The 25,452-nt window shown below is 39.1% G+C and overlaps 1 protein-coding gene across 4 annotated transcripts in view; it reads left to right on the top strand.

Moving 5' to 3' along the window:
- cnksr2a (connector enhancer of kinase suppressor of Ras 2a) overlaps window positions 1-25,452 on the top strand; it is a 121,392-nt gene that overhangs the window by 42,393 nt on the left and 53,547 nt on the right. For all 4 annotated transcript variants that reach the window (XM_082546441.1, XM_082546443.1, XM_082546442.1 and 1 more), the window contains exons 4-12: window positions 8,836-8,923; window positions 9,331-9,372; window positions 14,452-14,571; window positions 16,927-16,986; window positions 17,262-17,330; window positions 19,164-19,310; window positions 21,524-21,636; window positions 21,765-21,919; window positions 22,360-22,449. In XM_082546441.1, coding sequence (XP_082402567.1) covers window positions 8,836-8,923; window positions 9,331-9,372; window positions 14,452-14,571; window positions 16,927-16,986; window positions 17,262-17,330; window positions 19,164-19,310; window positions 21,524-21,636; window positions 21,765-21,919; window positions 22,360-22,449 — 884 coding nt within the window. The remainder of the gene's footprint in view (window positions 1-8,835; window positions 8,924-9,330; window positions 9,373-14,451; window positions 14,572-16,926; window positions 16,987-17,261; window positions 17,331-19,163; window positions 19,311-21,523; window positions 21,637-21,764; window positions 21,920-22,359; window positions 22,450-25,452) is intronic.

Here is a 25,452-nt window from a genome sequence, read left to right as displayed (position 1 = left end):
ACCCTACCACATTGCCAAATCTACTACAGAATGGTTTTCTGACCATGTTATCACTGTGCATGATTTGCTAGCCAAGTCATCTGTCTTGGACCTCACACAGAATCCATGGGTACTGTCAGGAGGAAGATGTGAAAGACTCCACTCAAATTAGCTTAAAGGCCACTTTCGAAGCAACATGGACTTTGAGCACACCTGTCAAAAGCTGACCCACTACATGCCAAACTAAACTGATACAGAAATTCATGAAAACCTAACCAAGTGCTGAGTGTGTAAATGATCATGCTTTTCATTTCAGTATTAAAAATCCTTTTTTATCCCTCAGTCATAAGGTTGATTGAGGTATTGTTGTCATCCTGCTGGGTAGGCAGGCAAGCAATATGGAAACCCAAGTTTGTGAATGAGATAACTGAAGAAGAACGTCACCTAGGAGTTTTTAATTGATACCATAGGTCTATCTACTAAACATCTCGGGCCAGTTTGAATCTCAGTAACCTTGACCTCAAGGTTAGAGGTCAGAGGTCAAGTTTTCAGAAAATCTTCTGCATGCAATAACAAGAACAAGGCAATGTGGGAATTTGAAATTCATACCTATGGTATACCTATGGTATGGTATGAAGGATGAGGGGATACCACTGGCTGCCAGCAGTATTTTTAATAATATTTTTTTAATAATTTCGCATACTCGAGTTCAGATTTTCATGTGCTGTGAACCATGAGCATCCAAATTAAAAGTGATTATATTATAATATACTGAGATCTACTTGTGTAATCATAATCTGAAAGACAAAGAAGTGCATTTCAGTTTCTGTAATATGTGATGTAACCTTAACTGAAAACTTAACTTGGTGTCCATTTGTCCTTATTTTGGGACCTTATGTACAAATCCAAAAAATCAGTTAATCTAAAAGAAATGTTTAGGAAAAAACTAAAATAGTGACTGTAGTAACAAATCCTCTCTCACTTCTCTGTTTTGTACAAGGAAAGCACCAATCTGCAAAACACAAGCTCCCTCCTGCAGATGTTGGTTGTTGACATCGTTTTTGTGAAATATGGTTTTTTTTTTTTTTTGTAAAGGGATAATCTCAGACGTTTTTCGCTCTCACCATGCTTCTCTCCTCACTCTCTTCTGTTGTCTGTCACTTCATTTATTCATGACTCGACACGATCTTCTGCGCACAGCACACACATAAGCTACACAACTAAAGGTCTTTGACATCGGTTCTTGAAATGCCAGGCACCCACACCTGTCCTCAAGCCAGCTAGGCCACAAAACAAACATTAATGCATAGAGCCTCAGACTCATAGAAACGCCCACGGCCTCGTAAAAAAACACACTCGCAGACAAACACCCACCTCGGCACGCACTGACACGCACTTATGCAAGTGCACACGCGGTCGCCCACGCAAAGTGATGCAATTGAAAATGGCAAAGCGACATTGAGATAGGGGTAGACTCAGCAGAGCTTTCTGTTCTTCAGTTGTGAGATACTGTGCAACAACTCATTTTTTAAAGATGTTTTTATCATGCAGATTATACAACAAAAGACAAAAGAACATTTTCCAGGTTTGTGAGGAAACACAAGTGATTTGAAATTGATGACACCAATATGATCCCACTAAAGCTTTATTTTGATGAAATAACATCTTATAAAATTGATCTTTACAGTCAGGAGAGAAGAAATGTGTGAGCAGAACAAGATTATTTTGTTACTGAAGTCAGACCTTTTTGGTTACTGAAAGTAATGAATTCATTAGGGGATCCTAACAATGTGGAAAAGGTGAGCACATCAGGCTAAAAGCTGCCCTGAATTTGTAACGGCAGGATGGTTTCATCTTATAAGGTACGCAACAGAAGCAAATTGGTTTAAAATGTGTTAAAAATGAACTTTCATCTCCTTCTGATTGCTGCTTATTAGACCTCTCGGGGACGGAGGAAAAGTGCAGCAGCGGTTCAGCGCTCAGATTGCAAATGTGCAGCAGCTTCTCCCAAAATGACTTAAAAAGACATTTTGCAACCTTTTCATGTATAAAATAACAGCGTGGGTAGAGTACACACAATCTTTTTGCTGCCCCTGAAGACTCCATATATGTTTACTTTCCCCTTCCAGGCATAATTTTTACCTGACTTGATCGATTTTGGTTTCTTTTAAATGAACATTTGAAAGCTCCTCCCTATGAATTAATAACGTGGCCTGGGAAACTGCATTTTAAATGCGAAATATTTTCCGATAGATTTGAAAAAAACAAGCAAAAACAAAAAAACCCGCATCAGTTCGAGTGTTTCAGATGTATTTATTTATTTATTTATTTTTTTACCAGTTTCGTGAATAAGGAGACTTAGAGGTATGGGGTGTGTTGCTGGGTTGGAGCTGTTAAATACATGCCAAATAATCTATATGCAGGTCATGTTTATAGTGCAATCAAAAAATCCTATACATTTATTATGATATAGGAGAGAATTTCAAATCACACGGATTGTCAGGCAAGGTCTGTCTTGTTACAAGGAGCACATTTATTTCTGTGATTTCTTAGCAGATTTATGGCTCTTGAGTTCTGGAGGACAAACATGATGATGACGTTGCATGATGTAGCATGCAGCAAAAAAAAATACAGTCATTAGCTTTGTAGATGGACAAGCAGAGGCATTTTAAGACAAATCACACTGCTCACCTCTGTGGTACGCAGTCATTGTGTCACACACAACAATAGCAGTATGGCAGAGAGGGATCCTCAGTTTATGATTTAATATAGACTATATATCTGAAAGGCCAGAAATTGCCTTTTATTTGAGTTATTAGTGTCACCTATAGGAGCGCCTTGCTACTGATGGGGTCTGTGACCTTACAACAAGCTCACAGTCAATTAATCACAAAGGGTAGAAGTGATTAACTTAAAAAATACTCACTTGCAAAAATCCCAGAAGCACTACATCCCATTACATAGGCTAATGCCTCTGTCACACAGGCCTAGAAATGGTCAGTGACCTCTGCAAATCCACACGTCACTAAGGAAACAATATGTAATATCCAACCGGTTGGTGATCCTTGGCTGAACTGTGTCTCAAAGAGGATGCTGCACCAAAAACCTCCTCATCTGCATTGTGCTTCTCACACTTTCACTGCGTCACAGTTTTTGGTACAGCACCAGAAACCTCTTTGCATTATCTCTTTGCAGTCATTTTCACATTTCAACATATTTGACACAGCAACCAATTAGGGAATACACATTCGGCGAAACTAGTGGTTAACGTACACTACAGTGAAATATGGATGGCAACCTCACTGTGACTAGGCAAATCTGGTGGTTGCATTGAATTTCTCTGCAATAGTTGCAGTGATCAGCTGGTTGCCCAGTTCTTTCAGTCAGATTGACAGGGCTTCAATAGTTATTTCCATATGATTTCTAGACTAATTGCAAACACACTGCAAACAATCTCAGTCAGCTGAGTCGGTGAGCGCATCTCATCTGTGATGCGTCTCTGTGGAATAGGGGACTTGTTTCAGCTGGTTGGTTGCCATCTGACTGTATTTTGGTTATAGTTCTATGTAAAAACAGATCCATAAACAGTGTCATTGTAGAGGAATTTTTGAATATTTGTTAAAACCTATGACGTTCTGGCTAGACTCTGGAACCTAAGTAATAAATGTGAATTTCTGTGGATGTAGATGGAAACAGACTGCATGTAACTGCCAATTCGAACACATTTAGTTTCAGTTTACACTCAGTTTCCTCCCTTCACCCTCAACCAGCTTTGGCAGATCTACGCACCTCTCTGAGCCTGTGTATGTTGGAGGTTTCTTCCTGTTAAAAGGGAGTTTTTCCTTCCCACTGTTGCCAAGCGATTGCTCATAGGGGTTTTCTGATTTTTGGGGTTCTCTGTATTATTGTAGGGTCTTTATGTTGCAATATAAATCGTCTTAAGGTGACTATTGTTGTTATTTGGTGCTATTAATAAAATTGAAGTGAATTGAAAATTGAATTAAACTAATTCCATCTAATTGCTGTCTTATCATGAACACCAAATTCACTTTAAGGGGGCCAACTATTATGAATGGCTGGCTTCTGTCTTCTAAATCATAATTTCAAAGGCAACAAGATGGCAGTTTCAATCTGTTGGTTAATTCTGGTTGTGTCACAGTCTCCTACCAGAGTATTCCCTAGTGTGGTTTAGCATAAGGAAACAAAACCACTCAAAGATGGCCTGCATACTAAATAAAATCATCCTTCAAAAAAACAGACAGGTGCAATCAAACATTGAAGGTTAAGTGACAAATTCAAATTCATAGAGGAAAATAAGGGAAACGTCTTTCTGAAATGAAATGAAGACAGAAAAGAAAGTTACTCTTGTAGAAATATAAATGATAAGAGTATAAAATGCTTTGGGTGATATAAACAGGAGGAATGCTAGATTCAGTCTGTCAAGCTATGAGCTATAGAGATGTCCATTTTAGTTTACCCTATATTTACTTCACTTTTGAAAGTTTGCCAAATTAGCTTCTAGCAGTTCTAGTTTGCAGTGAATCCAGATCCAGAAAACTATAACTGGATTATTTTCAAAACTGATGATTCTCAGGCGCATCCTGGAGTCAAAAGCATCATCCTTTTTTGTGTGTTTTTTTGATTACTTACATTTATTTGCAGCTAGCTCTGAGGTCAGCATCCTTAGAAAGATCTATTTAAACTGAGTTTAAAAATGTCTATCTTTTGAGATATGACGGAGTTAGACTTTAAGAATAGTAAGTTTGGAAGGTTGGACTACAAATAAAGGCTGCACATTTTTATCTTTATCTGTACTACACCTTAGTACCAAGTGTTTACAATGTAGCTATTAATGTATAGACAGTTGTAACTGGATTTTCAAACATGAAAGAAAACTTAAAAACATTGGGATTCCTCAGAAGGACGAGGGATGTCTTCATGCAAAGATTTATGAATGTAATGCAAACATATTTGGGCCATGTGGCTTTGCCTCATTTATCTTTTTTTGTTTGCTTTTTGGACCTTTGGGGTTTTAATAAACTCAAGGTACCCTACACTGTAGTATCATCATAGACTCTAGTTGGGGTAAAAACTGTTGTTTGAGGACTGGGGCCTGGTGGTTAGCAAACAGTCTGCATAGCCTTAGGTCCTGCATATATATATAGCACTCAGCCTCAATACTGATGACCCAAATCACACACACCACAGATAAATCATACACTAGAGGCTGTGGCCGAATTTTAATCTGGGTCTTTAGAACAATGAAGGAAGTGTGCATCTTTCCATTCACTTCATTACGTTGTATGTGCAACCCATATGTCATCAATGTGCACTAACATTTATAGTACTGTACGCTCCTTGGATTCGTCTCTCTCTGTGTGTGTGTGTATGTGTATGTATGTGTGTGTATGTGTGTGTGTGTGCCGTCATTAGCACCCCATTAGCCGCAGCATGTACCTTATCGTTAACACCTTCTCCATACCTGAATAGTCCATTATGCTTCAGTGTGACAAGAGGTCCATTTATAAACATTGTGTTGGCACAAAAAGGGGCTTTAGAAGCTCGTCTCTCACAGGAAAAAAAATAGTTTTTTATAAAAACAAACTTGATAGCAGAGTGTGCACACTTTAGTGGAAACTATGACCGAGCATACAGACATGTGGGAGACATTGGGAATTGACAATGCCAGTGGCAAAGTAGCTTAATGAATCCAAAGTGGCCTAATAGCTCCTCTCGCACAATTTATTTCTTTCAGACCGAAACCAGATTAAAAAAAGAAAGAACATCCATGTCTAAATTGTGCTTTTTTTGTTTGTTTATTTCTAAAACCTGAGCTGAAATGAGAAATAGTCAGTATAAGGTGTGTAAATTGGTGCACTCAGAACAAGATGGCCTATTTACCTGGTTCACTAACGCACTTTCTGTCTTTTGTCCACTGCTGCTGTGTCCTCTTTCTTTAGAGAAAGTGCATTACTGTTCAATCCCCTGAAACCTACCTGCAGTGGTTTGGATTGCATACTCGCAGCAGAGACATATTCATATTCAAATAACAAACTCTTTGTTTTTTTACTGTTCTTAAACTTTTCTTTTATTATTGGGTATGTTTCGGTTAATGGCTGTAGTTAAGTATGAGGTTTGAGCATAGATTGCATCCAAATGACAGAGCTTCTGCAAAGTGCCTTCATTCTGCATTGTTCTTTAACAGAGGGTGACTCCTCTGGTTGCAACTCATTTATTCTGTAAATTAGGGTTTCATGTAGAGTGAAATAGATGAGAAAGTAGGGCATGTTTTACTATGAAACTGCAACATCCCTCAGTTTTGGTCAGATATGCCACTTGATCGTCATGTCTAGTTTCAAACACCAAGATGGCAACTAATTTGTTATGTCCATCTAAAAAGCCAAGAGTATGTGCAGGCCAGTGGACAGTGGAGGAGTCTTCAGCTCTGCTTCAACAATCCACCCCCACATGTTCTGCCATGTCACCTATCCAGCGTTCAGTCCAGACATCTATTTATGGTTTTCCAAACCAGTGTTTGTAAGTCCTCTAAGGAAGCTAACCACAAATTAACTCTTTATGGCTCCAGTTTTCAACTTCTTAAAACCTCTGCACCACCAAAATTGATCCTTATAAATATAAATTAAACAAGTCTAGACTCCCAAAGCTCCTCTATATCATCATCGTTATAACAGCTTAACAGTGCATAACCCTTTCCTTCTGACAGTAGTAGTGAATTACATACAAGATAACAAGATAGTAGTTGCATAAACAATTTGGCTTTTTAAATATAGATTTGATGATTTTTATTTTTTTTAATGCTATAAAGTGATGGAGCATTGATATTTGTCGTGCTGCAGAAAGTCAGTAATTGCCAATTGCCAATTGGTAATGGGTTAATTGAGCCAAAAAAACAGACATTCTGTTTTGAGCTTCATAAATATGATACTTTGCCACTTTTCTCTGCTGCTTGTCCTGGCAAAACGATTTGGTTTTAGATCTGGTGGATTTAATTACCAGCAAGCCTTCAAGCTGTACCACTATCTAACAAGCCAGGACACATACAAGCCTACTGGCTGCCAACAAGAAGAAAGGACTGGTGCTGATTTTGATTTGTTCAGTAACGAAGAGATGGAGACTGAGGCAGGGAAATGAGGACTGGCTTATTAAGATTTGAAAACCACTCCGAGACAGATGGCAACATGTGGTCAGTGTATCTTACCATTTCTGATATTCAACAAACAAAACAATCAATTCACCTTTGAAGAATAATCAATAAAGTGGAAAAGTTGTGAGTACAGTTGTGAGCCTGTACCAAAGATGAAGCCACCACATCACAACAAAACTCTTCTTTTTGTTCTTCTTTTTCCTTATTTGCTCCAAACAAACACAACAAAAAGGAAAAACAACATACTCTCCTTACAAATTTGTAAGGTAATAACTACTTTCATTGTCGTAAAGTTAACAGGTATGTACAGAGTGGGGGCACGGGGTGGCACCAGCCCCAGGGTACTTTTTCTCCCACTACATTTTAGATGTAAACATTGTACTTTGTATTCCAATTTACTTTGAAGCTTTTTTAAAAAAAAACAAAAACATTTTTAATTAGATCTTGTGTATATAAATAAATACAAGATTAACATGAGGTTGACTGCATAAAAATTAGCACATTTTTGTGGGTCTCCTGCAATACTTGTGTTCCACTCTACTATATTGATTCCATTATAGTCCACTGTTAGGTGATGTCCTAATTTATCAAGATATTCAAGTTTTAAGGCAAGGCATTATAATTATATGTAGTTTTCATGAAATGAAAATGATAAACATATAAATTAGTAAAAGTACATAAAATAGGTCATTTTAGCCCATTGGTAGGTGGTTGCTATGAGATAAAGATAAAGAACCTTCAGGGACATAAAATCTACCTGTGTGCCAGTTTTGGTTGTTCAGCTTCTGATTGTATGGCAAATGTATTGATACCAAGTAATCAATTGTGTTTAAAAAAATATAATGTATGCGATTCTACGATTCTTAAAAAGGGTCATTTGATTACTTTTAATTTTACATATTAAACATAACACTACATATATTTTGATCTTAAAAACTGTTGTTAGTTTCCCACTTTGCAAAATATTTTTTCCAATGTAAAACAATTTCCTGTCTCTTGTCTTGCCAGTTTCATGTAACAGCATGTGCATTAGAGCATAGGGTTGCACATGAGCCTGAATAGTGCCCAGTGTTTTTTTGTTTTGTTTGTTTGTTTGTTTTGCTTTTACACCTTTTTTTTATCCATTGCATTTATTCATAGTAATAAATCATAATAATACTGCAGTCGGCCAAAATCCAAAATAATTATTGTTCCCCCCCCCCCCCCCCCCCATTATAGATGACATTGTTAATTAATTAGTCAATTTAAAGACAAAAAGGCCAAATTATGAGGACTTTCGAGTCAATAAACTAGTTGACAACATCATTGTAGGCTCTTGTAATTATAGATTTTATTATTTACTGATGGTTAACAGACCAAACAACTTCCAGTTACATTTAAAAAAAATAATAATAATTGAGTGATTAGTCAATAATGAAAATAACTGCGATTAGCGGCAGCTCGAGCCTCACAGATTTTTGGTTGTGCTTTATGTTCACCGAGTGCACAGATTCATTTACCATTGTGTTTTAAAGCAACTCCCTCTCTCTCACTAATTAAAGGGATTCTTACATGCGTGTCTGTGTTTGAGTCTAGTTTGTGGCGTGTCTCCCTCCCCTCCCCGTAACAATGCTCCTGTCCATCTCCTCTGCACATCATCTAATGCTGCAGGAACATTATAAGACATACTGCTGTGTTATCTTTCCCCCCAGGTCTCCCTTTGCTGCAGTGGCAGACTACTCAGTAACCCGAAATAATGTCATTCAGCTCTGCCTGGAGCTCACCACCATTGTACAGCAGGTGTGTGGAATTGTTTGTGTGTGTGTTTTGAAGGCTTATAGCTCTTATTCCCCGCCACTTGAAGTGTGCGGCAGAGGGTAGCTGCTGTGCCATATCCCCAAAGAGCGGTGTGTCTGTGTGGGTGTGATGCAGCAGCCTCAGCCTCTGCATCCTTGAGCGAGAGTCAATTCTTTGCTATTTATGTCCTTTACAGTCTGTCTTATGTATGACTGGTGTGTGTATATAAATAAAAGATAAGTGTGTCTGTTTGTGTGGGCGTGTTTTTATCTGTCAAGGGTAGGGGTACAGTAATGTGAGCCCTAGACTGTATACGTAGGTAGTGTAGCAGCATGTGCAGCATGAGATGGTGAGTGTTTGCAAGACAGGATGTACTGCTTGCGCTACATTAAATTTCTCTCGTCCCGTAGGACTGTACGGTGTTTGAGACGGAGAACAAAATCCTTCATGTGGTGAGTCCTGCTTCCTCGGCCAGCTGTCGCGTATTTGCTTTGTGTTGATGGGCAGCATCCTGTTTTTCTTTTTTTTTCTTTCCACATCCCCCTCATAACTGCTGATAAAACACACACACAAACACAGAAGCTTAAACTCCCTGCCAGAGACAATCAGCAACATCACTTTTTTTCTTTTATGGAGCTATAGCCTGGACTCTCAGCTTAGCCAAGTGTAAAGACTTGAAACAGTAGGAAACTGCTAGTGAATCTCTGTAAAATGTTGAAACAGTAACCTCCTGTGTGACTGTCGGCCACAGGATACCTACATAACAAAGTTCCTTTTTCCATATTTAAGGCACTACTCTTAAAGTAGTGATTAAGGAGCTTTTAAAGTTAAAGCTCCTTTAGTCTTATGACAATGGTCATGTTTAACCTAAAAAACACTCCATTGCCGTAGAAAGCTTTATCTAGGTTTTGATTGCTAAAATTTCATTTAAACCTACTGTTTAAAAGAAAGTGCCCATTTGTAAACCTCTTTTTATAAATCTACTGCTCAATAAAACCAAGAGCACACTTGAACAGCTTACATTTTTGGTGCGAGTTTGAATCTAGCCCTCAACTGGCTAATGTGGCTTCCAGAGACTGTTATATAGTTTTTTTCATTGCATGTCATTTTCATTGCATGTCATTTTTTCCCATCAGGTTCACGTGTGTTGACTCCAGGAAACGCTCCTACACAAATACATTTTAAATGACTACTGCTATACTCTAAGAATTTAGGTAATGAAGCATAACTTGTGAACTAATCCAGGCAGACAACCGGCAAAACATAATTAAAAACACCTAAATATTTGCATTTTGGTTTGTATGTCCCTCCTCTCATTTCAAAAACTGTCTTTCCAATCTACTTCCTACTTTTTGGGTATATTTTACGGACATGAATTGGTGCACTGCTAAATCTGAGGATGGTTAGATTAGTGGTTCCCATTACTTTAGCTGAACACAGTTATATTACCAGAATTTCTCCTGCAGCGGCGGATGTAGAGGGAGGGGCACACATACACATATTTTGGTGAAGATATTTATTGACATTAATTCATATTCAGTCATTTTATCCAAAGTTTGACCATCACAGCTAAGTGCATAACTTTTGTACTGACTCTCATTTAAAATTCTAAATTTGAGAGTAAAACCAAGCCTCAAACAGGTCCTGTATTTTTGCACAATGCTATGTTAAATAATCTTAACTAATAGTTCTTACAAGAATCTTAATATATTGTTTTCCCCAACATGTAAAATATGTAAAATGAAAAACTGAAGACTTGAAGTGACTAAAATAGTAACAAAAAAAATGTAATGGAAGAAAAAAATATCTCCTGTTTAATTTAAAGCAATTTAATGTTTTGTTATTTAAAGTTGATTCGTATGTTTCAGAAGTACAGCTTGTTGTATTTTTATGGGAAGAACAAGGCTTAGTTGAGCTTTAGTTCAGTCAAGCTGCCAGCTGCCTCCTGGCTTCAGCTTCATCCTTAATACTGCATTTACACGACACTGGCAGAATGAAAATAACACTGTTCTGACTCAAGTCCAACTGTAAATATACTGTGAGCTTTGGAGTCACATAATTAGAGAAATTTAAATGATCTACTCTTTCTGAATCTAATACTCTGAATGAGCTCAATTGATTGTTCTGATGTTGATACTGAATTTAACTACAGTATTAGAGATTTGCAGTCAGTTCTCATTATGATATGACTGAAATTCAGAAATTCCTTATCTTTTGAATTTAGATGTTAAGAATCTTCTTTTCAAACTCTAAACACATACACATATTAGGTACATTTATAACTGCTTATTCATGTAGTTATTATACAGCTATTATACACACACCACACCTACATGGATTGGGGCCAAATCATGGTTCAGTATCCTGCCCATGTAGTGGAGAAGTTCAGGATCAATCCACTGACCTTTTGATTGGCAAACAACCCATTCTACCACCTCAGCCAAAGCCAGCTGTATGCTCACTGAGTACAAATGAGAGTATGGGCAACAGATGTTGCCTGACCTGATGAGTCTTGATTATGCTGCAGCATTCGAATGTTAGGGTCATAATTTGGCATGAACATAATCAAAGTATGGATTAATTCTGTCTTGTATCAGTGGTTCAGACCGGTGATGGTAGTGTATCTTTGTGAGGACATTCAAGTCTCTGCAGATGTTTCCAGCACCTTGAAGAATCAGTGCCTGTGGGAATCATGTAATTCACCTACTGTTAATCAGAATCAGAATCAGAATCAGAATGGGGTTTATTGCCAGATGTTGAGGTTTACAACATTAGGAAATTGCTGCGGTGCTTCAGTGCAAACAATAAGAATTAAAGTGCTATGTAGAAAGAAAGATATGTGCATGAGATATACATGAGATATATACATGAGAATAAGAATTATGAGTGCTACGTAGAAAGATATATACATGAGTGCAGGTGGTGATCAGTGCCAAACATGAAATGATGCAGTGACACAGCGTAGGGTCATGTGTTAGTGGCGGGGACAGTCATGTGGTTATTGTTCATGTGTCCAACAGCAGAGGGGAAGAAACTGTTCTTATGGCGAGAGGTTCTGGTGCGAATGGACCGGAGCCTCCTACCTGAGGGGAGCAGGTCAAACAGACTGTGTCCAGGGTGAGAAGGGTCAGCTGAGATCCGGGCTGCACGCCGCAGTGTCCTGGAGGTGTACAGGTCCTGCAGAGATGGGAGTCTGCAGCCAATCACCTTCTCAGCAGAGCGCACAACACGCTGCAGTCTCTGTTTGTCCCTGATAGTGGCTCCAGCGTACCACACGGTGATGGAGGAGGCGAGGATGGACTCGATGATTGCAGTGTAGAATTGCATCATCGTCCGTGTTGGCAGGTTGAATTTCTTCAGCTGCCTCAGGAAGTACATCCTCTGCTGGGCTTTCTTGATGACGGAGGTGATGGTGGGCTCCCACTTCAGGTCCTGGGTGATGGTGGTACCCAGGAAGCGGAATGAGTCCACAGAGGTGATGGGGGTGTCAGACAGGATGATGGGGGGGAGTGGGGCTGTGTGCTTCCTGAAGTCCACAATAATCTCCACTGTCTTCTGAGCATTCAGCACCAGGTTGTTGTGGCTGCACCAAGACACCAGACGTTCAACCTCCCTCCTGTAGGCAGACTCATCCCCGTCCGAGATGAGCCCAATAACGGTGGTGTCATCTGCGAACTTGATTAGCTTGACAGACTGGTGGGTGGAGGTGCAGCAGTTGGTGTACAGGGAGAAGAGCAGAGGAGAAAGAACACAGCCCTGAGGGGAGCCGGTGCTGATGGTCCGGGAGTCCGAGACATTCTTTCCCAGCCTCACGTGCTGCTTCCTGTCCGTCAGGAAGTCAGTGATCCACCGGCAGATGGGATCAGGCACATTCATCTGGGAAAGCTTGCCTCGGAGATGGTCTGGAAGGATGGTGTTGAAGGCAGAGCTGAAGTCCACAAACAGGATCCTGGCGTAGGTTCCTGGGGAGTCCAGATGCTGCAGGATGAAGTGTAGGGCCATGTTGATGGCGTCGTCTACAGACCTGTTGGCTCTATATGCAAACTGCAGGGGGTCCAGGAGGGGGGCCGTGAGGGTCTTGAGATGGGAGAGAACCAGGCGCTCAAATGACTTCATGACCACAGATGTCAGAGCCACGGGTCTGTAGTCATTTAGTCCAGTTAAAGTTTTACTGCTTCATTACCAAATTACTTTCTTCTTTCTTTGCAGTTGCTGTTGGGTATACTTGTCCCACCTTGGGCTTTGGTTCTAAAATTTTGTTTGCCTTGCTCAGATGTTTAAAAATTACATTAATTACATTTGAAAATGTTAGCAGCATTTAGTATCTGCAAAGCAGCCCAATTACTGTAGATCAGCATGTCCCAAGATTGGATGGCAGCTAAAGTTTAATTGACCCTTTTCACAGCACACTTCTGATTTGTCAAACTCTGCTTCACTAATTGCTGGAACAGAGCCATTTTTAATGCTATTAGTTTCACCCGGGCTTTCCCTGTTATGACAAATTGACATTTCGGCTGTGAGGAAGACCGATGAGTCTGATTCATTTAGACATAGTCAAGAGTACTCTGCTGCCAGCATGGCTGCCCTCAGTTAGATTAATGCAGCAAAATGAAACACAAAGTATAAGATGGACACTCGTTTTTTTACAGATCAGATTCTTGGGGAGTGAAAATCCATAATATGATGCCTACCAAGAGTTCACCGTCTGTGGTTTCTTTTATAAATGTTCGTGAAAATGTTTGGCAGTCTCTGCCAGATATTATCCAAAACATCCGCTCAGCGCTTTTTCTTCCAGCTACTTTCTTTTTTTAGGGAAATCATGTCTGAAACTATTGACAACATTTTGAATGGAGTCTCATTGTGTCTGCCAGGAAAAAAATGTTGCTCTTAAAGTTTGTTAAGATGCAATTTTTCAGTGTCGTGGGCAGCAAAATAATCCCCATTATATTTGGTTGGAGACAATTATTTCACAGATATCTAGAAAGTAAAGCCAAAGCTATCTTTGTGATTAATGTGAACCAACCTTGTAGTGGCTCTTTGCCCAAAATCAAACCTTAATCAGACTCAAAATCAGAAGGCCACTGGAGCACTGCAGGGACGTATTGCACGGGGGTAAAATAAATAAGCCTCTTTTTTTAGGCTTACTTATCTTCTGCAAGCAGGCAAGCGCATGAACAGAGAAATCATGGCTCTTGGTCTTTTTGTGCCTGCATTGCTCAAAGTTTTGTCCAATTTTCACAAAACAGAAAGAAAATAAGCTATATAATGTAAATAAGTAAATAGGAAAAGAAAATGCATATGCAACAAATCATTCTCACTTGGTTTAGAGCAAATCTGCAAAAATATCCACCTGTTTCTTTTCCTGGGTAAAGTTACAATAGAAAAAGCAACAGCAGGAGAAGCTGCTGAGGCACAAGGCTAAGAGGTTTCTTAGAAATATAGTCTAATTTTGACAGCTAGAAGACATGGCTTGTTCTTTGTTGTCTAAATAAAAGCCCTGTTTGTCCCTGTTCTATCCTCCTTTTCTGTAGTGTAAGACTCTGTCGGAGGTGTGCGAGCACATTGTGTGTGTGTCATCGGACCCGCTGGTTTCGCAGTCAGCCCACCTTGAGCTGGTTCACCTCACCAACATCAAGCCCTCTGAAGGCCTGGTAATCACTGTTTGTCTGGGTTTAACAGCCCAAGACCCACCCTTCTGTTTATTCATGCAATGTGTGAATCTTATTGTGTTAAGTCATACTGTGTCCGGCCTTTGTATGCTCAGACAAAGAAGAAATACAAGCATTGTTTTCTTTTCTTTTCTTTCTTTTTCTTTTTTTGTAGAAATAATATACACAGTAAAACAGAATTTTGTTTAATTTTTGAAAAAAAAAGCGCAATTACTATGAACTACTCAAAATATTAATTGATTTGATATAACACATATGCTTGCATGCATGACAGACCTTCTGTCATACTTGAGAGTAAAGAGCCACAAATGAGTCATTTCTAGTTCAATAATTAAACAAGCTATTTTATGCTTTTGGATTCAGTTGAAACTAACACCTGCTTGGTATACAACACTGAGTTTTTCATTTTTGCTACAATATTTTTACATGTTTCTGTGATATAGTGAACAATCCTAAGCATTTCATCAGTTTCCAAACTATGTTTTCATTCACCATACTGAAAACATTCTTAAAGATCATCTTCTCCAGGGGCAATTTGGGAATGATCTGTCCATTTTCCATCAAAGTGGCTTAGAGATCATGAAATTGAATTATTTTTTTTTATCTTAATTCAATCAAAAATCTACAGTTTGCCTTTAAAAAGTGAGCGTACAAGCTGAAGTCCAGAAAGTCCAACTTGGAGGACTGATCAGGCTGGAATAGCTCATCATCAGTCAGGATTTGGTCCAGAAGCTAATATCCAGTATGCTGCAGAGAACAGCAGATACAGTTATGAAGAAGAGTCAACTCTGTAAATACTGGCTCTTTGTGTGTGTTTGGTTTATTTGCATATAAAAGTCTTTAACAAACTTTGAACTGAATGTATATGATATGCACTACATCATAGAAAAATATAGAACAAATAATCTCCATAAATACTGATGTGACAAAAAACATTTTTTGTAATTGCCAAAACTGTTGGCCATGACTGTGATGGTCACTGAAAAACTACAAACCTGCAGTTAGCTTAGCTAGCATGACAAAACTTGTTAGCTTATCTTATGCTAGTTGTAGATAATGTGGAGGTTAGGTCTCCATGTTACCATATTTTCTAGTCATATCAGTAATTTTTTGGCAGATCAATGAGTGTTAATGATTGATCAGTCAAAGTGCTGTTCCACCTTCCTGTTATTTTCAGGTTTAACAATTTAACCGTTCACTTTGGAGAAAATGATTTCTCTCAGCTGCGAGTGGTCACAGTGTGTTGGCTACTAAGTGGAGTGTAGGCTAGCAAAGGGGTAACTTTGGCTTTTGGCTTTGGTTTATTTTATTTAAATTTTTAACATTTTCCTCTAGAGTAGAACATAACAGAAATCACCAAACTATAAATCAGATTTAATTTAGATTATTGATAATATCTTAACCAGCCTAATGAGTTATTTACCTGGAATAGTTTTCACTTCACAAGTAGACCTCGTCAGAAGTTAACAGGTGAAACCTTTTGTTTCTTTATGAGATCATAATTTACTGCCTGAAGACGTACTGTTGGTATGCATTAAATTTGTGATATTCAACTTCAAAGTGGGTAAAAATCTTTACTCTAAGACATAAAGATCAGTCAGACCAGAAAGTTTTGAAATTTTGAAAGTTTAAAGTGCAAGTTTCAAGTCACAAAAATTGTTAAACAATATGATCCAACTGGCACCACTCCAGGAAAAAAAGGGGAAGTTCTTCAGAGTTACCAGCCTCAGAAATCACTAGTTAATGGCACCTTATTACTGCCCACATCAATACTTCCTCGGGTTCAAACATCTCAGTCTTAGAACGAAACCATAACTGAGGGGAACCATAAGTGTAGTTACTAGTATAGATCTTCGTATCATATTCCCAGCAAGAAAGCAGAGACACATACTGTGGGTGTGCATTATGTGTTCCTGCTCGGTCTGGAAACACAAAGAATGGACATAATATGAGTGGAAATCTGGAGTATAGTCTCATATTTTTGAGCCACATAAAGGGAGAATATCTGCATATGGTTTTCCACTGTGATGCATGGAGTTGTAGCAGTGAAGGCGTGTGGGGAGCTTTGCTGGCAACGCTGTTGGAGATTAATTCAGAATTCAAGGACACGCTCTTATCCACCACGGCTACTACGGCATCCTGCTGCGACACACCTTCCCATCTGGTTTGGGCTCAGATGCTTGATTTTTTTTTTTTTAGCAGGACAAAACTAGAATAAACTTTCTGTTTCTGTGAGAGCTGTTTTTAATTTTACAACTCATAAATCAGTGTGTATTTCCAAATATTTACTAGTATCATAGAGCACTTACATTTTTTCTCCATTCCTTTGTCAATTAGGGAATGTACATAAAGTCAACCTACGATGGACTCCATGTTATCACAGGAACTACAGAAGGGGTGAGAGGTTTATTAATATCCCACTTTTCACAAATTGACCTAGTGAACTGCAGACTTCCCCTAAAACACCAGTTATTGTTCAGATTATCTGCAAATCTGAAATTTGTATTTATAACATCAGAATATCAGTGACTCTGGAAGACTTTCCCTTGTTGCTTTATTGCAGCTTATTTAAGTAGGGTTTGCTGAGAAACCTCAGCAGTGCCCATGGATCGATAGATCAATTCATAGTCGTCTGTTTGCCTTCTCTTTCTCTGGCTCCTGTGCCTCTGTAGTCTCCGGCTGACCGCTGTAAGAAGATCCATGCAGGAGATGAAGTCATTCAAGTCAATCATCAGACCGTGGTGAGTTTTTGTTGGTGTGTTTGTGGGTGTGTGTTCTCTTACTGAGTACCCAGTTTTTTGTGTTTACGCAGTAAACCATTAAATCTTATTTGATTCTTTGTATATACAAAAACTCATTCAAACAATAATAGAATTGGATTTTTTTGTGATGTCATGCTAACTTTTGGTTCTTGTGATATTATTACATTTGGGTGCTGTTTTGATTTTACTGAAATTCTAGTCTCCCCACTGTTTCTCTGTTTTCACCCCCCTCTCTTGTCTGTGTGCTGTGGCTTTTTTAGGCTTTTCATTGACACTCTTGCGAATGACGTCGTATGACAAAATTGACATTACATCTGCTGCTAATATGACCCTAAAAAAGATTTAGCACAAGTAGTTCTCTACATAATATAATTTTAAGATGGTTCCAAAAAAAAAACAAAAACTAAACACTAAAAATTTCAAGAAAAGAGACCGCTTTCATGATTTGAAATAAATTTTAAGAAAAGTAAGAAAAGCGGGATCGCCTTCAAACTTCCCAACAATATACTAGGCTATAGCTTGAGTGAGTACATAGCTTGGCTCAACATAGGTCAGGTTATAGGTCAAAGGTCAGACAGCACGTTGCTCATGAAAGCCTGTTGGAATAATTGCACTTTCTGAATGCTCTTATTAGATTTTAATAAGTTTTCTTTTTGGTTTTTGGACTTTGCTAAGTCCTCACTTCTTACACTGGACCCTGACAATAAATAAGCCTTTGAAGCTGCTGAGATAGTATTTATGTAATACAATTGGATGAAATAACACAAAAGAGATAATGTGATGCTCATGTGTCATGAGAAATAAACAGCTGATGGTCAGATGATCAGCTCTGGATGAGATATATAGAATTCTTGCATTTCTCACCTCAGTGTTTTTTGTTCTTACAAAAATCTGCTGTTTTGGTAAGGACCAAGAAAAAAAGCTCAAATAGATATACCCTATTGCTTGGCAACAAACCTCAGACAGATTAAGTTAGCTGCTAGCTGCTGAATATGAACTAAGCATCTCAGGAGTTTGAAAGACGGACAGGTTGTTGAGTGTTAAAACGAGGGTTTCAATTATTTGATTATTAGAAGAAAAAAATAATCGCCATGTTGCTTCATCCCTGCTTGCTACTGATAGGATTTTCAGTGTCGTCAGAAAAGAGTCACATGAAGATTAATTTTCTGTCTAATGATTGATAAAATGACCAGTATAAGCAGGAATTTATTTTATTAGCTACTTAAACCAAGTTCCTGCTTGGTGTTTGGTGATTTAGTGGCACTCCTTACATTTGTACTGTGGACCGTGTACAGGTGCAAATGCAAGCAGCTTGCTTTCCAATTAGTGTAATCAGATCCTCTAACCTTTACGACTCCTCCTGCATTATGATCAGATCAGTTCAATAGCTGCAGTGAGGGGAAGCTAGCCCAACTTTCCTGTTGCCGTGTTTACTTTTGTTTACCCTTGTGTGTTTCTGTTCACAAAAGTGCGCTGATGTGGGTTTGTAAATATAGTGGGTAAATACAAATAAAAATAACCAAAAAACAAAACGATTTGTGATCACATGTATTTGTTTTCAAATTGAGGGCAGGTTACATCACATGAAAGCTCTATAGATAGACTTTCCACCTCCACACCCACTTGCCTTGCACAGAACGCTCAACAAGAGAGATCCAATCACGACGTGGACAGAATTCAAACTTCAGGCTGCACATAAAGGCTACTTACTGTATAAATAAGGGTGTGATTGTTTTGATCTGTATATAGAGGATTTCTAGTTTTTCTGCAGATCACTTTACTCTCTAATTTTCCGTCCTCTCTCGTTCACAGGTGGGCTGGCAGTTACGTAACCTGGTCGGCTCGCTGCGGGCCGATAAAGGCATCGTGTCCCTGACCCTGAAGAAGCGTCCACAGAGCACGCTCAGCTCTGCCCCTGCGCTGCTGAAGAACATGCGCTGGAAACCCCTGGCTTTGCAGGTGGGACTAGCTCTACCTTTTATAGACTTTATTAAAGCACTGCACTGGCCCACATAATTCCCCACAGCATTCCCTCTCCTGAACGACTGGAGCTAAAGCGTGTAATTAGGTCAGGGAGCAGTGGCTCAGCATGGTTTTGTTTGCCAGCTGAAACACACTGGACTGAAAGGGAAACGAAAACTGATGATGCCCTCAAGCCACGTTCCCAAATCTCTTATGATTTTAGATTATGGCACTATAATTATCACTGATTATCTAGACAAAGGGGGAAAACACAAAGGAGAAGAACACAACTTTGTTCTTATTTTTGTAGTTTGGCTATAGTTGCAATTGGATATTATAACACAGTACGCTCTAAGCCCTGGGGACACAATGATCATTTTTTATGGAGGTAAAAAAAGATAATAACTACACTGAGCTGCCACTGTGCTCGCTTTGCACTTATAGGAAGGGATATTGATTTTGTTTTATTTTGTCCTATATGGTAAGTAGTCCCTCCTTGCAATATCTCTTTCAGTCTTAATGGAAGCTTATGGAGTTTTCACAATAGTTGAAGAAATATGCAGGTCGATTCCTGTCCCCGATTACCCCCCAATGAAGTTCTGCACAGGCCAATTCCAGTACCAAATCCAACAAACGTCAGTGACGTGCAGGTTCACATGAGCTAGTTCAAAGTTTAGTTCACGCAGAATAAAATGAAGTAGCTCATAGTTCACAATTGATCAAAAAGCTCACATTTCCAAACCTGAACTAGATCTGCATCCATCTATCCTATTTCACTAAACATGCCTCCAATAACTGCCAATGATGATATTTTCCTAAAGAATAAGAGATAATTTATTTTTAAATGCAAAGACTAACAGATCAAGTTTGTGTTTTATTCATAGACTGTACAGAAAAGATGGATGCTGCTTCCAAACTCAAGCACCAAGGCTGCATTCTTTCGATGTCGATGGAAAAACAAATTAGCAGACTTGATTTTTACGCTTTTCTCTGTATCATAGTAGGATCTTTACTTTATTACATGAAGCACCTTGATGTGACCGCTGTTGTGATTTGGCACTTTACAAATAAATTAATTAAAATGATTCATAATCTCGACAAACACCTTCCTGATAAGTTTATAGTGTTAATCTCCAGTTTTTAGTTATATTAAATACCAGAATGTTCATTTTTTAAATTATGAGTCCCGTTAGTGTCAAGAAGATGGATAAAGCAAGTCTTGCTTTAGAGCAGGCGCACCACTGGGTGGTGTCACAGTTGGTATGCTGTTTGCGGTCAATGTTTTAACAATTTTAGAGAGTCAGACAGATTTAAAAAAAATGAAACATAGACAATACACTGACTTAAATCAGAGTTCAGTACCTTTACTAGTATTTTCACTCGTGATGACAAAACATCTTAATCCACCTGTAGCTTAGTGACATTTCACCATGTTCAACCTCTCTTATCCTCTGATCGTGGCGGACTTTCTGCTCATTTGGCCAAACAATATTAGTTACACAAATAGTACTTTTAATAAGTAAATGCTTTTAAATTGTAAAATTCCCAGGGTAATCATTGCTTGAGGCCAGGAATCAAAAGGATAATGTAGGGATGATTCTTTACATAGCAATGCTAGCCATGAAAATACATACGAAATGGTGTTTGGCAGTGGCTTGTTGTAATAAACAAGCCCTTTTCTGGCAAAGAAAGAAAGAAAAGGACTGATGGCTCTATGCATTTCCCTAAAGCCTGCCTATGTTGTTCAGCATTAATGGGGCCTTCACAGCAAGGCAGTGTGCGCTAATGAGCTATGAATTCACCAGTGTTAATGAGCTCATGCAGTGATTTTCACTTCAGAGTCTGTTTGTAATCCAGTTCCTCTTGAGGGCCTGGAGATCAGGCCCATTCAATTCTGTTTTTCAGCCACATCTCTTCCATTTAGAGATTTGTCCAAATTTTCTCATTTTATTTAAAGCTGTACTAGTTTTCAGCTATAACTTAAGCTGAAAATGGATCATTTAAAGACAATTACAATCACTTCATTATTGTATTATGTCATGGGTGTGCTGTGTTTCTTGGGTTCTTGAAGTTGTCAAGCCATTCAACATTAGAGTTATATTTAGGATATATTTAGGACATATTTTTATGTCAGAAGTTGAACTTGAAGCAAAAAGTTTTTAGATTCCAGAAAAAAAAGACAAATCAAACCCTACTTCCACTTTTTGCAGCCGACCAGAAGCCCAGGCAGCAGTTCAGCCACGCCTTCAGGCACACCCACCAAGAACTCCGCCCTCCAGGACCTTTACATCCCCCCTCCACCTGCTGAGCCATATACACCCAGGTAGTTAACCTGGGTCTTTTAAACAGCTGAAAATAAAAGCGGGATAAAACAGTGGAACAGGTGACAGCAAAGATGAGGTCTGACACTGACGTCCATTTGTTAAAAATCTGCCTCTGCTGTTGCTATAGAGATGAGACAGGAGCCTTGTCTGGTGATGAAGCATCTCGTAACCATGGTGGCGTCAGCGCTGCTAAGCGCTCTGAGTCACCGAACTCCTTCCTGGATCAAGAGTCTCGCCGGCGAGAAGAGGAGGAGCCCGTGTACTGCACCACACCCACATACGGTTCGCTCTTATCATGATTGAGTGTTTGTGTGAGAGGGAGAAACAAAGCGCGAGGGAACCGAGTTCAATCTCATGCTGCAGAATTGAGCCACTTTAGAAAAAATAAAAATCATTATTTGAGTATGAATCCACCTGCAGGCCCAGCACAGAGCGACTGAGCTTGTTACAAAGCTGGCGAAATACAAGAATCCTGCAATTACTACGGCTGCTTTAATGTTGTTAAAACCCCTTATTCATCGTTAAATATCAGTTCAGTACAACTCTTCATCTTGTCCTTTAATTATTATTTTTTAAGTGTACCAACATTTAGCCTAATGTTTATTGGAAAGTGTGAAAATTTGCACAACAGTTTCAAATTTTTGGTTGAGGACCATAAGTTTTTATTGATCAACCCATCTGCTTTGCTACTATTAAACTTGTGATTGTGTGTGCACTTGTAGGCAGGCTGAGGCCCATCTCCATGCCTGTGGAGTGTAACTGGGTGGGTGATTATGAAGACCCAGCCAAGCTTAACAGAGAAAGCCGCAGAGGTGAGTGCCGGCGTGTGGAGTGCATATGTGTCTCCTGAAGAGCCTGTTAGATATTTGTTAAGCGCTCCTGTCTCTATGAATTATAAAGAGATCAACGTGTGTGTGCAGATCAATGCACCTCTATCCCTTTTTGCTAATTCTCCCTGTGATTAGCATCACAGAGGAATGAGGGGGGGATGATGAGGAAAGAAGTAGGAGGGGGGAGAAAAAAGGCAAACAGTCTGCACAAAGGGAGAGAAAATGAAAGGAAGCCATGAAAGGAGGAAGAAGAGAAAGAGAGGAAAAGAGGAACTGAGGGGTGGAGGTAGAAACTGAAAAAAGCTTATTCTCCCTGACCTCCACCTGAATCACTCACACAGTTGCCATGGTGACGCTGACAGCAGCTCTTCTCGGTGTCTCACTTTCCTCTGGCCGCTGCCTAGCAACCAAGGGAGGACAGGAGAGTGGGATCCGCAGAAAAGGGAAGAGAGAGGTAGAGGAAACCCGAGTTTGCTCCAGAGTTCAGGTGGAGAAATGGAGAGAAGTTACACAAAAAAGATGTAAAAAAATTCAGAGCAAAGCAGGAATAAACTCAGCTGCACAGATGAACTCATAAACAGTATTTTGGAGCCGAGGAATTTTACTTCATCAGTCACACAAGCAAAACTTTACAATGCTGAATTGGTAGCGTGTTGGTTATATAAATTCCATTAAAAAAACTTTTTGTTTAGCAGTTTCCAGTGATTTGTAGATGCTACCTATCTTATTGTGTGCCATCATCGGCACACATAACAACATGAAAGAAATGTGTTATATAAAAAAAAAATACTAGTATTATTGCAGATGTTTTGTTATGGCTAAATCCCCACACTCCTCCTTTTGTGTTCAAAGAGCTGAACACTAATGCATGATCAGTCTCTCTAATAATTTTTCTCCGTAATTCTCTTAGAAGCAAAAATAAACCTCAGACTACAAAACTAGCCAAGACTAAACGTTAGCATCCTCACCATGCAGGAGCTGAATCCCTCGATCCAAATTGACCTGTGATATTTTCTTGTAACTTCAACATACTTCTTACCATGTTTTCTTATTACATCTGGACATGTATTAGCAAAAATGCAAAATGTTCAATCTTGAAACGATAAAAGAGGAATCATTCCAAACAAAAGAAAAAAGTCCTCGACCTGTTACCGCCGGTGGCCAGTGCACGGAGTAGACCCAAATGCAGACAAACCAAAAGGAGAATGGATTTAACAGAATAAGAGCCTTTTATTTAGACTGAAGGAAAAAAAATTACGATATGCAGAAGGGAAGTAAGATGAAGCTAAACAATAAACTAAACTGAGAAGATAAGATTAAAATAAATGGAACACGGAACCTGGATATGGGAAAAATCTGCAACATGATGAACAACGGACAGACGACCTGACGAGGAGCAAAAGGAAACTCATACAATAGAAACACACGAGGGTGATTAGGGAGAAAGGAAACACATGGGGAACACAGCTGGGATGAATAGGAGACAGGGGAAGAGAAACTGAACACACTGAACACAGGATGAGAAAATGTCAAAATAAAATTGGAAGCACACGAAAACACAGACTAGGACTCACAGGTTTGACACTGGGACCGGGGGGAGGACAGACATGGGAACCAGACAGACTGAGGAGATGCAGAGGACGAATGAGTGAGGGACACAGAGCCATGACGGACTGTGGAGAACACATGGATGCACATGACTGACAAGGGAGACAAGGAATAAAAAACAAGGCGGGGAAACTGGGGACCGAAAAGGGAGACAAGACACGGAGGGAGATATGGACATGACTGAGGAACATACACAGAGGACATGATGGACTCTCAGAGGAAACACGGGGGATGACACTGAGACAAGAAAACATGAACCAGAAGAACAACTAAACTTAGAAACATAAAAAGGACTAAACTCCATACTAACTCTAAAAACTTGGACTGAAACATCCCCCAAAAATGTTTCATGTTGATTGGTTCTGTGGGAGCAAGGGCAGGATTTTCTATTTTTGCTCATATATAAGAGATAAGAGATAAGATAAGATAGAACTTTATTAATCCCTCGGGTGGGTTCCTCTGGGAAATTCGATTTCCAAAAAAGCACAGCACCGACAGAAGTTACAGAGTTATACACACACACATATATATATAAATACAGAGACAATATAAATAAAATATACGAAGGGGATAAATAGAATAAATAGGAATAAAAATAAAAATACAAGTGAATTGCACATTTCAAGTATTGAGTCTATTGCACCATTGACTATTTACAAAAGTATTGCACAAAAGGTATTGCACAGTGAGGTGAAGAGGCACTACAGCTTAGTTGTTCCCTCCTTTGTCCTCCTGTTTCCCCTCCCTCTCCCCTCCAGAGAGGAGTTAAACAGTCTGATGGCGTGTGGGACAAAGGAGTTTTTAAGTCTGTTAGTTCTTGTCTTTGGGAGAAGCAACCTGTCACTGAACAGACTCTTCTGGTTGTTAATGGCCGTGTGCAGAGGATGCCTGGCATTGTCCATAATGTCCATCAGTTTCTTTAATGTCCTTTTTATATTTCTACTCTGGATTCTTTGAGTGCCATGTCTCCATAGCAAATCTCAAAATATATTAATAAATGCATTGCTTATATGGTCATTTTCACTTCCTAGAAACAGTGTTACCAGGGTTATTGTGATTAACATATTTGTCTGATAATTAGGGATTTTTTTTTTAAACCTACCCTGTGCTAACGGTTAACACATAATAATAATAATAATAATAATAATAATAATAATAATAATAATAATAATGGTTGTGGAGCAGATGTTGCAAAACCATGCTATTATAACCAGTAACCATAACTGGCTACACCTCACCTTGGAGCAGAGCTGAAATGGTGTGTATTCACAATAGAGATTAGCTCCGCATCCTTAAAAATTTATTTTTTTGAGGTGCAGAATCATCAAGTGAGTACTTTCGCTGTACTTGAAGCGTCACTCATGGACAAGTACTCTC

The sequence above is a fragment of the Aulonocara stuartgranti genome (assembly GCF_965226115.1).
Source record: "Aulonocara stuartgranti genome assembly, chromosome: 9".
Lineage (NCBI taxonomy): Eukaryota > Metazoa > Chordata > Actinopteri > Cichliformes > Cichlidae > Aulonocara > Aulonocara stuartgranti.
Note: the sequence above shows the minus strand (reverse complement) of the source record. Positions and strands in the feature narration are given on the sequence as shown.